The sequence below is a fragment of the Sinocyclocheilus anshuiensis genome, unplaced genomic scaffold (assembly GCF_001515605.1).
Source record: "Sinocyclocheilus anshuiensis isolate Anshui unplaced genomic scaffold, SAMN03320099.WGS_v1.1 scaffold393, whole genome shotgun sequence".
NCBI lineage: Eukaryota > Metazoa > Chordata > Actinopteri > Cypriniformes > Cyprinidae > Sinocyclocheilus > Sinocyclocheilus anshuiensis.
In genome coordinates, this window is record NW_015536501.1 from 604,236 (window position 1) to 617,600 (window position 13,365).

The window sequence follows — 13,365 nt, forward strand, 5'->3', positions numbered from 1 at the left end:
TAGGAAGGAATATTTCGTTTTCTGACTATTTCTACGTTATATTTTTGTTTGCGTTTGTATTTTTGATGTAAATGTTACTGGCAGCACAAAAGAGCTGATTTTTGATCTTCAGGCCATGAAATCTCATCATTTAAAACTATCCACATAAGTAACAGAAAATGAATGTAAGCTAGTTTGCCTTATTATGTTGATCTCTGGGCTTGTATCGAATTAGCATTTTTCCTATTTTAATTTATTTGGATGGTGGTGTTTTGTGTCACTAGTTAGCCTACTATTTAATGCTTCTCTGTTTCAAAGGAATAGTTCAAATTGACCCCAAAGCTTAAATTCTGGCATTATTTACTCACCCTAATGTCATTCCAAACATTGATGTTTTCTTTCTTCACAAAAAGTAGAGGAAGAGAGGTTAGTCTCGGTGCTCTATCTATACATGGACAACAATAATCCGATTATATCACGATTAAGACAATACTCTGATTTAAAATCTACCATGTAAACAGAGATTTTTGATTACCTTAATCCGGCTAAAGTCATAATCGAAGTAAACACTAATCGAATTAAGACATGTGGAATATTCCTATTTTAGTCGCGTTATTTAAGTGCAGGTGCAGTATATACATGTAAACACCTTAATCACATTATTACCGTCGTGTAGGACTTTTCACCGCATTTTGCGACAGGATACACACACTGCAGGGCTTCTTCTAATTTTATTGGCGGTTGGCAAACCAACTTAAAGGTGCATTTAAACACACTGCAGTGCTCAACTGTTTGACGGCAAATAAAAGAATGGCTTCAACAACGCCGTCGTCTGTATGCACGTATAGCATGACAAATAATTAACTGCACTTGAAGCTTTCAGTAAATTAAAAATGAAACACCCAAAACTGTATATGGCATCAAATCGAAGACGAACTATATGTTTATACGTGAAATTACGGAGGGGACGTTGGATGGCGTCAGGTGGGGACGTAATGACGTGTGCCATTAATCGAACATAACATGTAAAACGGGAACATGAAAGGAATATTCTAAAAGCAACTCATGTAAACACCATAATCATAATATTGGCTTATTTAGAATAAGGTAAATAATTCGATTACTGATGTCCATGTAAACATAGTCACTGTTAAGACAGCTTCATGTGACAGTTAATCGACTTCACCTCCATATTGGAACATGATGTAACGTTAACACTTGAAAGCTACAAAAGCCGTTTTTTTTCAACGGCCCTGCTGCAAAGTAGCTAACATTTGTAATAAGACATGAACTAGCGCTGATAAAAGCCATTCCCTCATATGGACAGCAGACAGAGACAGCCTACCATGTACGAATTGTGACTTTAATTTAGGTCGACGTTTTATAAGCTATGTCTGTCAGTAATTGTCAGTTGAGGGTGATCGAGGTTCTCGCGCAACCGTACTGGCATAGCGGAGTTACGTTACGTAAACCGTTTTTCAGACGTATTTATGACATAGGCCTATTTATGATGTGTAAATTCACAATTTATTAAGTCATTTTGTAGATGTGCCGTCCATAGACAGCGAACAAATGAACTGCTGTTACGGCTACTTCCTCAGACCAACGAGACTTCGCTAATCGCTAGCGAGCGAAATGTTCTCTGACTAATTTGTAAACTTTTGTGGATAGTGAAACGTTGTTTAATAAGTGTGTGGATAGATGGATAGATAGATAGATAGACAGACAGACAGACAGACAGATAGATAGATAAAATAATTTCTTTTTTTCCCCCTTCTTTTTTTTTAACCTCTTTTGAGGGGGTTCCAGCCTTACTGACTCTACTGACTCATGGTGACAGAAGTTGAGCTTCAGTTTGCATGAGTAAGCGAGCAGTTGTGAAACACTTGTTACTGCAGCACGTTCAGTCTCTCGCTGATTTATGTGGTTTGCTTGTTGAAGCCGGAGCCGACGCGCCGTTTGGAGACACTGCGCACCGCACCGGAAAGAACGTGCATCACACACCACTCAGAAGCAGGAGTATCTCTTTATCTTAGGTAATGTCATATTTTTACATTCTAAAGTAAATATCTTTTTTACTGGTAAGTGTACTGTGCATCGATTTTTCTTATTTGTGCAGTCAACAGATAGGCTATAACAGCAGGCATTTATTAGAGAGTTCTGCATTTAGGCTACAGGCTGTCAAGGGTGAAGAAAGCTATAGGCATCTGTTTAATTTTGCAGCTTGTGTGTGCTGTTAATGAGCACTATAATGATTAAATCTTTTATCAAAAATATTTCTTAGTTTCTTAATTTTGGTGGTACGGTACCTACTGATTTGTAAGAGTACTAATTTGAACTTTTAAAGTATTAATATGTACCATTTAACAAGGTAGGCTACAAATATGTAGTCGTTTAGCTTTTGTACCTCAGGGTAACGCCTCAGTGACAGCTTACCTTTTCGGAGTCTTGAGAGGTCATTTGGGAAGCTCTATAAGGGTGTAACCGAAGACAGAAAGCTTTATTTCGGAATGGAGGATAATTTTCCATTATCATTATTATATTCTACCCTTCCAGAGGTAATTAACACTTATAGAGAATGAATTGGTTTATTTATGGTGCTGCAGACTTCCACAAAGAACATAATTATCTTGTCTGGGACTAATTCCTTTTCAGACCATATAGGTAAGGCGCCATGACCTTTATTCTGATGTATAATCTATATTTAGTCAAAGGACTTTTATCTACTGTCCCCATTAGCAGATTATATGTGATAAGATGCTGCCCTTATGAATATGATGACATTACAAACTTGGTTTAGTCTTTAGAGATGTTAATGAACTCCAGATGTATGAAATATATTCATTTTTACAAGTACAGGTATTCAGTACCTCCCAATTTAAAAGATATTAAAACCTGCTTGCAAATGAATATTAAAAGAATGAGAAAATGCCGTTTAAAACACTTTATAAATAAATTCAATGTCAACTGCTTATCAATATTTTATTGATTAATTTTTAAGCAGGCAAACATATTGAATTCAGTAGCTTCTATTGAGGAATAGTGTAACCTCTATACTGTAGTTATTTCATACTTCTTACCATGCAATGTTTGAAAGGGGGCATTTTATGAAATTGCAAAGTTTCACTTTTGCAAACCTGAACTCAGCAAGAGAATATAATGCCAATTCATCAAATGACTGGCATTTAAATGTCTTTTTGCATTTGCAAAAATTACATGAGTGCAATGTATGAATTTAAGCAGCGCTTACCTGCTAACATTTGACATTTTTCATTCTTGATTTATGGTGAAAGTACATTAATGTAGAAATGGATATTTCAGCACCCAAAAATATAGTTGCTTCTAATCCTAAATTTTACGGTACAACTTCCATATGCAACTTCTGTTTGAAATGGAGCATTTTATGAAACTGCAAAGCTTTGCTTTTGCAAAGACCAGAGAATATAGCCTAATGCCAATTCATCAAATGACTGGCATTTAAGTCTTTTTGTATTTGCACAAATTACATGAAACATTTGAATTTAAGCAGCGTTTAAGCTTTGACATTCATAATTATTGTTTGACAGTGAAAGTACTGCAGGCAAAGAGTGCTGTGTTTTAAAATGCTTGGAAAAAGTGATCAAAAAGCTATTTTAAGACCTTCATTTTCTGAAGTCACTTTCATATAGTTACATTAAAGCATTTTAAATAACAACTGAGCAGTTATGTAACAAAGTATTCAAGACTGAGCGAGAACAAATGTGAAAGTTTACGAAGCTGAAAACCCACACTGAATATCACACATCAACCAGCGATGACCTTTGTGTTTTTCGTCCAGCAGGGGGAGACAGGAGCGTTGTGATCAAAGGATGGAGGGCTCTGGCTGGCAAGATGTTGAAGAGCCTCCTGGAAGCCAAGTGTACGAGGTGACGGTGGTCCAAAACGCCACGGCCCCTCACAACTATCCCTTTGCAGACGTCGCCCTGCTGCAGACCTTCAAGCCGCTTATCATCCCCTGTTACGTTCTTGTGGTGCTGGTGGGCGTATTTGGCAACTACCTTCTGATCTACGTCATCTGCCGCTCGAGGAAGATGCACAACGTCACCAACTTCTTCATCGGCAACCTGGCCTTCTCAGACATGCTGATGTGTGTGACCTGCATCCCCTTCACGCTGGCCTACGCCTTCAGCCCTCACGGGTGGACGTTCGGCCGCTTCATGTGCTACCTGGTGTTCCTGATCCAGCCCGTCACTGTATACGTGTCCGTTTTCACTCTCACGGCTATCGCGGTCGACAGGTGAGTGCAAGCACCTGACCTTCTAAGGATCTCGCTAATGGTTCACGCTGTTACGAGACGCAGATATCAAAGCTAAGTGTGGTTGAAGTGGGTCAGATCACTTGAGATGAAAGGGTGTGCAAAGGATGTGCACAGAATGATGGTTCTTTTGAAAAGGGTTTCATCTTTTTTATGCTGAAGGACTTTGGAGATCATTAGAGGTTTGGCTTAGGAAGTGAGGACTGCAGTTTGAGAGGAGGGCCACTATCCATGCTGTTTTGATGTTTGTTGACCAAATTAAAACTGTTTCTTGCTTTCTTTACTCATAAAATCTGTTAAGGACATGTCTGCATCATATTTCACCCCATAAATCCCATATAGAAAGAAATAATTGTGTTTTATTGTAGAAAAATGTGTTTTATTGTAGTTTTGCATTGTGATTCTCATGACCAATATTCAATTTATTTGTACTATAAATGTCAAAAATAAATAATGATGTAATAATATGAATTTTTAAATGTTGTTTAAATTTTATTTTTAAATTTGTATTGAATTAATGTTGATTTAAATAAATAAAAACACTGTATTACTGCATTTCTTTTACTATAGTAAAAATACAATTAAATTGATTCTGAGAATTAACATGGTTTTAATATAAATGAGTAAATAATGAGAATTATTATGCATTATTCTGTTAGTGAAAATAATATAATAATATTTTATTAGTGGGAGTAATAATAAGTCAAATGTCCAGTGTTACAGTATGAATTACAGTAATAAGGAGGGGAAAAGTGTTTAATGGTTAAATATGGTTAAATGTTTTTGGGGTAAAATTTGAAAGGAACATAATTTGAAAATGCATTACTGCAGTTTTTACTATAGTAAAATATAACAATATTAATTCTGAGGATTAAAATTATATTTTAATATAAATGAGTAAATGAGAATTGTGTATGCATTATTCTATTAATGAGAATAAGAAATTTAAAAAACAAAAACTCAAAAAATGTCTAGATGAACTACAGTAATAAACATTTGTGGGTAAATGTGCTCAATGGTACAAAAAACATTTATAGTTCTAAAAAATACTAATAGTTCTAAAAAAACAGGCTTCATTTTCTTAATACAAAATATAATGTTTATTATTATTTGATTTAATTTTGGGGTAATGTTTGAAAGAAAAAAAAAAGTTTCAGATTCTGTTGAGAAGTAAAATATTTTAATGTAGAAATTGAGAATTATTTCCAAATTATTCTATTAATGAGAATTAAAAAAAATAATAATAATAAGTATAATGTATTAAAATGTCTAGATGAAATACAGTAGCCTAATAAGTATTGGAGTATAAATGTGTTTAATGTTTAAAAAAAACCGTTATGGTAAATATATAATGGTAAAAAATATAGGCAAATTTTCTTTATACAAAATATAATCTGTTTCGTTGTTATTTAGTTTGGGGTAATAGATATATAATATAATATAATATAATATAATTAATATAATATAATAATGTCGAGTGAGTCAAGACACCTTTATATATAGCACTTTATAGGCTACAATACAGATTGTGTCAAAGCAGCTTTACAGTGTTAAACAGGAAAAAGGTGTGTTGATAATGCAAAAGCACAATAGTAAACACTCAAATATAATATATATAACAATGCCTAAATCTTTGTGTGTTGTAACAGGTACTACGCTACAGTGCACCCTTTAAAGAAGCGAATCTCAATGGCTGCCTGCGCTTATGTGCTGTCTGGGATCTGGCTGCTGTCGTGTGTGCTGGTCGCCCCCGCTGTGGCCCACACGTATCATGTGGAGTTTAGAGACGAGGGTCTAACCATCTGCGAGGAGTTCTGGTTGGGCCAGGAGACCCAGCGACTGGTGTACGCCTACAGCACGCTGCTACTGACCTACATCCTGCCTTTATCCGCAGTCTGCGTCTCTTACCTCTGCATCTCCGTCAAACTCCGCAACTGCGTGGCCCCCGGACACCGAACGCGCGACCAGGCCGAGGCCCAGCGGGCGCGCAAGCGGAAGATCTTCAGGCTGGTGTCTCTAGTGGTGGCGGCGTTCGGAGTCTGCTGGCTGCCCATCCACGTGTTCAACGTCCTGCGCGACATTGACATCCGCCTCATCAACAAGCGCCATTTCCTGCTGATCCAGCTGTTGTGTCATCTGTGCGCTATGAGCTCGTCCTGCTGCAACCCGTTCCTGTACGCCTGGCTTCACGACCGTTTCCGCGCCGAGCTGCGCAAGATGTTCACCTGCCACCATCGCATCGGTATACCGGCCAACCACTGCGCCACAGCGAGCGTCGTGCTATGATGCCACTCATGGCTTCAGAAAGGCTGAAAACACTAAGTGCTATTTAAGATCTAAATGGCCCACGAAATGTAAATAACAGTAAAGAACCTTTTGTGAAACAGAAAGGTTCTTTATGGAGCCATTTAGACAAAAAGGGTCTTCTATGGCATCGTGAAGCACCTTTATTTTAAGAGTGTACATAAAGTGGCATTTGCAACCCATTTTGCTCCTGCAATGTGATGTTTTGGGAGTAAAACAGGATATTTGGTGTGAAATAAAGGACGGGAGTTAATTTTATCCATCAGGAACTAAATGGATTGTGAGAAGAGTCTCTGAAAGGTGGAGATGTTGGTGACCTTAATTTAAAAAGGAATTGAAGGGTCTGACCAAGACCATCCGTTTTGCTGAAAGTTTACAAAGACATTACAAAACAAATCATGCGGAAGAAGTAAACAGGGTCAGTTTTTGATTTGATTTTTGATCTTTTTTGCCATTTACTTTTCCATTAGCAATTTCCTGCTTATGAATCATGAATCAAGAGGATTTTGTGATGATTGAGTACATTGTGAATGTGCAGTGCAATATGTGAACACTCACATGATAATCAGAGATGTTAAAGTCTGATTCATAATGAATGGAAGAGCCTATAGGGACAAGCATTTGAGTCAAACACACACACACACACAAAAGAAAAAAATAGAGCGAACAGCAAAGTCAACTTATTTATCTGTGCTTTGAGGAGAAAGCTTCTGCAAGTTGTTTAAATTATTGCATGCTATTCATTAAAAAAAATAAAGATTTACATTTAATCAGTTGGCGTTTGGTATTTTTTTAATTGAATGTGTAGCCTATTGTTCAAATGTTTGGGGTCGGTATGATTTTTAAAAAATATATTTTTAAGAAGCCTCTTATGCTCAAGTCTTTTATTTGATTAAAAGTTAAGTATTTTTCGGAAGTGTTTTCTATTTTAATATATTTTAATGACGCATGTCATTTATTCCTGTGATGCAAAGCTGAATTTTGAGCATCATTACTCCAGTCTTCGGTGTCACATGATCCTTCAGAAATCAGTTTAATATGCTGATTTGCTGCTCAAACATTTATTATTATCAGTGTTGCTCTGCGTAATATTTTTGTGTGAACGGTGATACCATTGTTTCATGATTCTACGATGATTAAAAAGTAAAAAGAACATATTTGAAATAAAAATCTTTTATAAATGTCTTTGCTGTCACTTTTGAATCATTTCATAAATGAATAAATGAGTAATCTTGCTGACTCCAAACTTTTAAGCAGCATGTATTTCAAGTCAGTTCTCAAGTTGGCACAGATGTCCTGGCAGAGCAATCACAGGTGTAGATCACCACATTAACTATGCTCTTTCTTTTGAAGTAAATGCCGGTTAGCGGTTAGATTGATATTCTGTGCTAGCCTATCTAACGCAACGACTTTCTAATATTTTCAAGTGTACAATACCTTGTGTAAATGCATCAGACATCAGAATGCAAGTCGTTGACTGAGTTCCTGTCGCCAGAAGGGCTTTTGTTCAAAGCAGCAATTGATCTTAAAACCAACAGCTCTCATGAAGGACCATATAAATAAGACAACATGAGAACAGGCACTTTAAATCATCGTGATGACATTTTAAACAGTCTGTAGGCCTATTACAGCCTCAGGCAACTGGCACATAGCCTACTAATAATGCCATCACGAGTTCGACGCTAATAATATCAGGATCTAGGAAATGAACGTTCCTGGAATGGTCATCCAAAAGGACAATATGTTAATAGAAAATCCATTTGTTTTGGACATAGGGATTTTAGAAGCTGCAATTTATGCAAAAAGCACAAGCATCAATCAAACAACATGAAATTACAGGCTCCGGCACGATTATACATTCTGATCATACTTCCTGCAAACACGGCTATTCACAACAGCCCTGCATCTTGAAAAAAAAATCCTGCTTAATTTGACTTAATTAGATGTTGAGTTAAAATATCAATAAAACTTTCCATTACATAGTATGTTTGCGAAATAATGAAAATATTTCTAATTATAAATATGTATCAGCTTTAATGCACTTATCAAAATAACAGCAGTCAAATGTCAAAAGATTTGTTTTTAAATTACAAAAAAAAAAAAAAGTGTTCAACGTATAATTTATCACTTACAAATAAATGTTCAAATATGCCATTTAATGTCTTACCTTAAAGTTGATAAATTATTATTATTATTATTACAAAAATAAAAAACATTTGGGTCCTGTTTGCACTGTCACTGGCAATAATTCTAAAGTTGACATCAGGATTAGGCATAAAATAATGTCATACATGTGAGAGAGTTGTTCAGAGGAAGATAGAAATCCTATCTTTGTGACCTTATAAATGGTTTTCAAAAGCAAAAATGCTATGAAATGCACATAGTTTGTGAGAAAGTAACATGCTAGAGCACAACGGGCAAAAATTTGTGGAATCAGCAGCCCAAGATTAGTAAGAAACAAGTATTGGATTCCATTCAGCACTGAATAGCACTAGCACTAATTAAATAAAATGGCTTTGCAACATAAAACAAATAATTGAGAAAACAAATAATTGAGAAATTTACAAGTTCAAACAAAAATGCATTTATTAACAATGAACAGAACAATCAGTGCAATCTTTGAAATAAATTAAATCAATGTAATAACAAAAAAAACTGATGGTATCAGGAAATCAGCAGCAATTAATTATACGTTAACACTATGACACAATTATGCCTCCTTTAGCTCCTTCCGAACCTTTCGATACATTTCCATTTCATCCCGAGAGTGAATGTACACTCTAAAAAATGCGGGGTTAAATATAACCCAGCGCTGGGTTATATTTAACCCCGCATTTTTTAAGAGTGTATGATTCTATTTCATTGTCTGATATGTCTTCATCTCCGGTCACTTTCAGCTGCAGAGCGTCAACCTTCCGCCGCTTGCGACTCTTCACGCAGGGAGGTAAAAACAAGTGCCTTTTACTCCAGTGGTTTGGTGGTAGTTGACAATCTGTGGCTTCCTTATCAGGAGGATTCTCACATTCTGCCTGACCGGCATGCACGAGCTCAGGAGTCTTTGAGGAAGGTGAATCAGAGCAGTTTGAATCTGATGGCTCTTTGTCGCATTCTGTCATTTGGGTCTCATTTTGCAGTTGTTGTTCGTAGTTTCTAACGGCCCTCATGAGCAACGCCTTGCGGTTCTTCAAGATGTCATCCACCAGTTTGACCACGGTGTTGGGCTCCACCTCGCCGCCCCTCAGCCACGGCAGCTCTCGGCCCAGTTTACATAGCACGTCCCGCAGCTCTTTCAGCCGCCTCACAACCGAATCTCTGCTCCTGCACCACGACTGTTCAGGTGCTTGTCCGATCTTGCAGAACTTATTGAAGGTGTATTTCATGCGGACCTGCAAAAGATTATGTATTATATAATATAGGGTACATTTCATGTCCATTGATAAATATTTTTTTAGTGCTGGGCAACGATTAATCGCATCCAAAATGAGCTTTGTGTACATAATATGTGTGTGTGTACTGTGTATATTTATTATGTATATATAAATACACACACACGCATATCATTTTTTCACATTTTGTTATGTTGCTGCCTTATGCTAAACTGCTTAAATGTACTTTTGTTCCCACATCAATCTACACTCCATACACCATATTGACAAAGCAAAAACAGAATTGTCAAAACTTCGTAAATTAATTAAAAATAAAAAAACTGAAATAAGTCAATTGTATAAGTATTCATACCCTTAACTAAATATTTAGTTGATGCACCTTTACAGCCTCAAGTCTTTTTTGTTTGATGCGACAAGCTTTGCTCATCAGCATTTGGCAATTATCAGCCATTCTTCACCTCTCAAGCTTTGTCAGGTTGGATGGGGGCAGAGGCACATTTTCAGGTTTCTCCAGAAATATTTGATTGGGTTCAATCCCAGGCTCTGGCTGGGCAACTCCTACTCTGACGAGTTCCTCAGTCCCTGCCGCTGAAAACCAGCCCACAGTATGAGGCTGCTACCAGCACACTTTACTTTTGGGATGGTACTCTGCAGGTGATAGGCGGAGCTGGTTTCCTTCAAACATGATGCTTGGAAGTGAGGTTCATCAGACCAGAGCATATTATTTCTCACAGACTGAGGGTCCTTTAGTTGCTTTTTTGCAAATTCTAAGTGTGTTTTCATGTGTCTACACTGAAGAGAGAAGTGAGTCCTGCCACACTGCCATGAACCCAAATCGATGGAGTGTTGCAGTGGTGTTTGACCTTCTGTAGTTTTCTCCCATCTCCACATATGATCATGGAGCTCAACTAGAGTGACCATCAGGTTCTTGGTCACCACACCAGGTTGTTTCAAACTTCTTCCATTAAGGGTAACAGAGACTACATGCTTCTGTGACCCTTCAGTGAAGCAGAATTTTTTCCTGAACTCCTCCCCAGATGTGTGGCTTGACGCAAACCTGTTTCTGAGCTCTACAGGCAGTTCTTTGGACCTCAGGGCTTGGTTTTTGCTCTGATATGCATTATCAGCTGTTAGACCTTTTATTAAGATGTGTGGGCCTTTCCAAATCATACCTATTCAATTGAATTTGCCACAGGTTAACTTCACTTCAAGTGTAGCAACATCTACAAGCAATATGAATGCTCCCGAGCTAAATTTCAACTGTCCCAGATAAGGGTATGAATACTTACGCAATGGAATAATTTACATTTTTTATTTTTAATAATATATATATATACACACACACTGTATGCATGTGTCTTTAAATAAACTTAATAAATATACACAGTACACACATTACATAAACAAAAACTTTTATTTTGGATGCGATTAATCATTGCCCAGCACAAATTTTTTTACAGAAATGTGTTTTATCCATTAAGAAAACACATACTAATCTCACACTAGTTTTTCAGTTTGCTTGAAATTGCCTTTATGTCTCTTACAGTTTTTGTAATGTCTGTTTTTAGAATTGATGAGGTTTGAGTTCAAAATAATAAATAAAAATGTCAAGATTACCTATATTCATTTATACAATCTAAATACATTAGAAAAACAGACCGAGTTTCAATTGAAAATTTTGAACACAGTTGTGCCACCTAATATTTTTGTGGAAACCATAAAATCTTTTTTTTTGTTTTTTTAAGGATTCTGAGTAGAAATTTTATATATATATATATATATATATATATCTTTTGAAACATTATAAGCGTGTTTACCATCACTTTCGATCAATTTAAAGCATCCTTGCTGAATAAAGTGTTAATTTCTTAAAAAAAAAAAAAACTTTTGCACAGTATATGCATTTGTCAGATATCAATGTCTTACAAAATGCACTGATGATAGCACACGTAATGCTGGGTACACACTAAAAGATTTTTAAAATCTTATAAGATCTTCAAAATGTGAGAGACCACAAACATGAGAACAAAAAATCCTAGATTTAACCGTTTTACCCCTATAGTGTGTGGTGTGCCGCGATGTTCCCCCCACACATCAGAATTTCTGATCGTAAATATTCAACATGTTGAATTTTTACAATTCGCGATCGGGGTGCCTCCGACGTTCTTCCGAGCAGATTCAGTCACTCTTAACACACCTCACACCACAGGAAAATCTGATAAGATAATCTTTAGAACCACCAAGATAATTAAAAACAAATAAAAACAAAGGGTAACTCAAAATATAATACTATAAAAATCACACAACAATAACACTGACATAGACTAGGATACCAGAAAGTTTTGTTTCCAAAAAAATCCACTTGCTGGACACGACAGCAAGCTGTCTCGTGATCACGACTTAATATTTTCTCATGATCTCGACATAACGAAAGTTGTTTTCTCGTTATCAGGCCTCTTAGGACTTCCATAGAAAAGAAAAAAGAAATGTAAAAAAAAAAAAAAGTGAATGATGCAAACTTTCAAATATGAGACACGTTCAAATTTCAGTGTAAAGCAACTCAAAAAAGACAATAGTGTCATTATTCAGCTTAAGTTCAGTGTTGATTCAGATTCGGTTCAGTAACTGTAAAATGAATCAATTATAAAACAAATTCAATTCAGCTGTAAGCAGCTCTACAGAAGACAGTAGTGTCGTTATTCAGCTCGAGTCTGTTCAGTGTTGATTCGGTTTAATAAGTGTCAATATTGCAAAATTCAGCTTGGAAGCGCTGTAAGAAGAAAGTTGTTTAATACTGGCCTCTTGTAAGATAAAACTTAACACGGTATCAAATGGTAATATCCTTCTATCATTTTCTGACTTAATAATTTGAATATTTTTATATTATTATTATTATTATTTTGGAAATGTTAGTTGCATACAAGTTGCATAACCTATAGTATCTACAAAAATAAGAGTTTAATAAAATAACTGAGATTACAATAAAACTGCTGGAAAACAAAAACTGGTTGAATGGTTTTAGCTGGTCTTCTTCCATCCTGATCATAGCTGGTTTGCAGGGTGATTTTAGAAGGATTTGGACCACTTCTATAGCTGGTCAGGCTGGTAGACCAGCTCACCAAGCAGCTAAAACCAGCTGAACACCAGCTGTCTTTAACCAGCTTAGCCAACCAACATGGTTTTAGCTTTTCTTTTTCTTCTTCTTCTCTCATCAGGTTAAATGTGGTATTAGTGGAATCTAGCCAAAATAAATTAACATGGGATCTCACTTAAACAGTGTAAGAAGACACATTTTATTATAAATGACAGTGAAGACTATAACCACCAAGTTATAAGAAATTATGGACACCATGGTCAATTTCAATGTTTTGAAATCCCACAGGGACTGCAGCATATAAACAT

At 36.2% G+C, this 13,365-nt stretch overlaps 2 protein-coding genes across 2 annotated transcripts; one reads left to right on the forward strand and one right to left on the reverse strand.

The window, feature by feature from the left end:
- The first annotated feature begins 1,936 nt into the window (after positions 1-1,936).
- On the forward strand, positions 1,937-6,559 carry LOC107689875 (prolactin-releasing peptide receptor-like). Its single transcript, XM_016488055.1, has 3 exons — positions 1,937-2,015; positions 3,797-4,255; positions 5,923-6,559. Exons 2-3 carry the CDS (start codon positions 3,828-3,830, stop codon positions 6,557-6,559), a joined length of 1,065 nt encoding a protein of 354 aa, XP_016343541.1. The 5' UTR covers positions 1,937-2,015; positions 3,797-3,827.
- Positions 6,560-9,145: 2,586 nt separating this feature from the next.
- LOC107689884 (transcription factor IIIB 50 kDa subunit-like) lies at positions 9,146-9,957 on the reverse strand. The gene has a single exon (XM_016488065.1). It carries the CDS (start codon positions 9,955-9,957, stop codon positions 9,373-9,375), a length of 585 nt encoding a protein of 194 aa, XP_016343551.1. The 3' UTR covers positions 9,146-9,372.
- Positions 9,958-13,365: the final 3,408 nt, after the last annotated feature.

Excerpts from the sequence above, each read along its gene's own strand:
- LOC107689875 (XM_016488055.1), top strand. The coding sequence starts at position 3,828 with ATGGAGGGCTCTGGCTGGCAAGATGTTGAAGAGCCTCCTGGAAGCCAA. Across the intron at positions 4,256-5,922 it reads ACGGCTATCGCGGTCGACAG|GTACTACGCTACAGTGCACC; the intron begins GTGAGTGCAAGC and ends GTGTTGTAACAG.
- LOC107689884 (XM_016488065.1), bottom strand. The coding sequence starts at position 9,957 with ATGAAATACACCTTCAATAAGTTCTGCAAGATCGGACAAGCACCTGAA.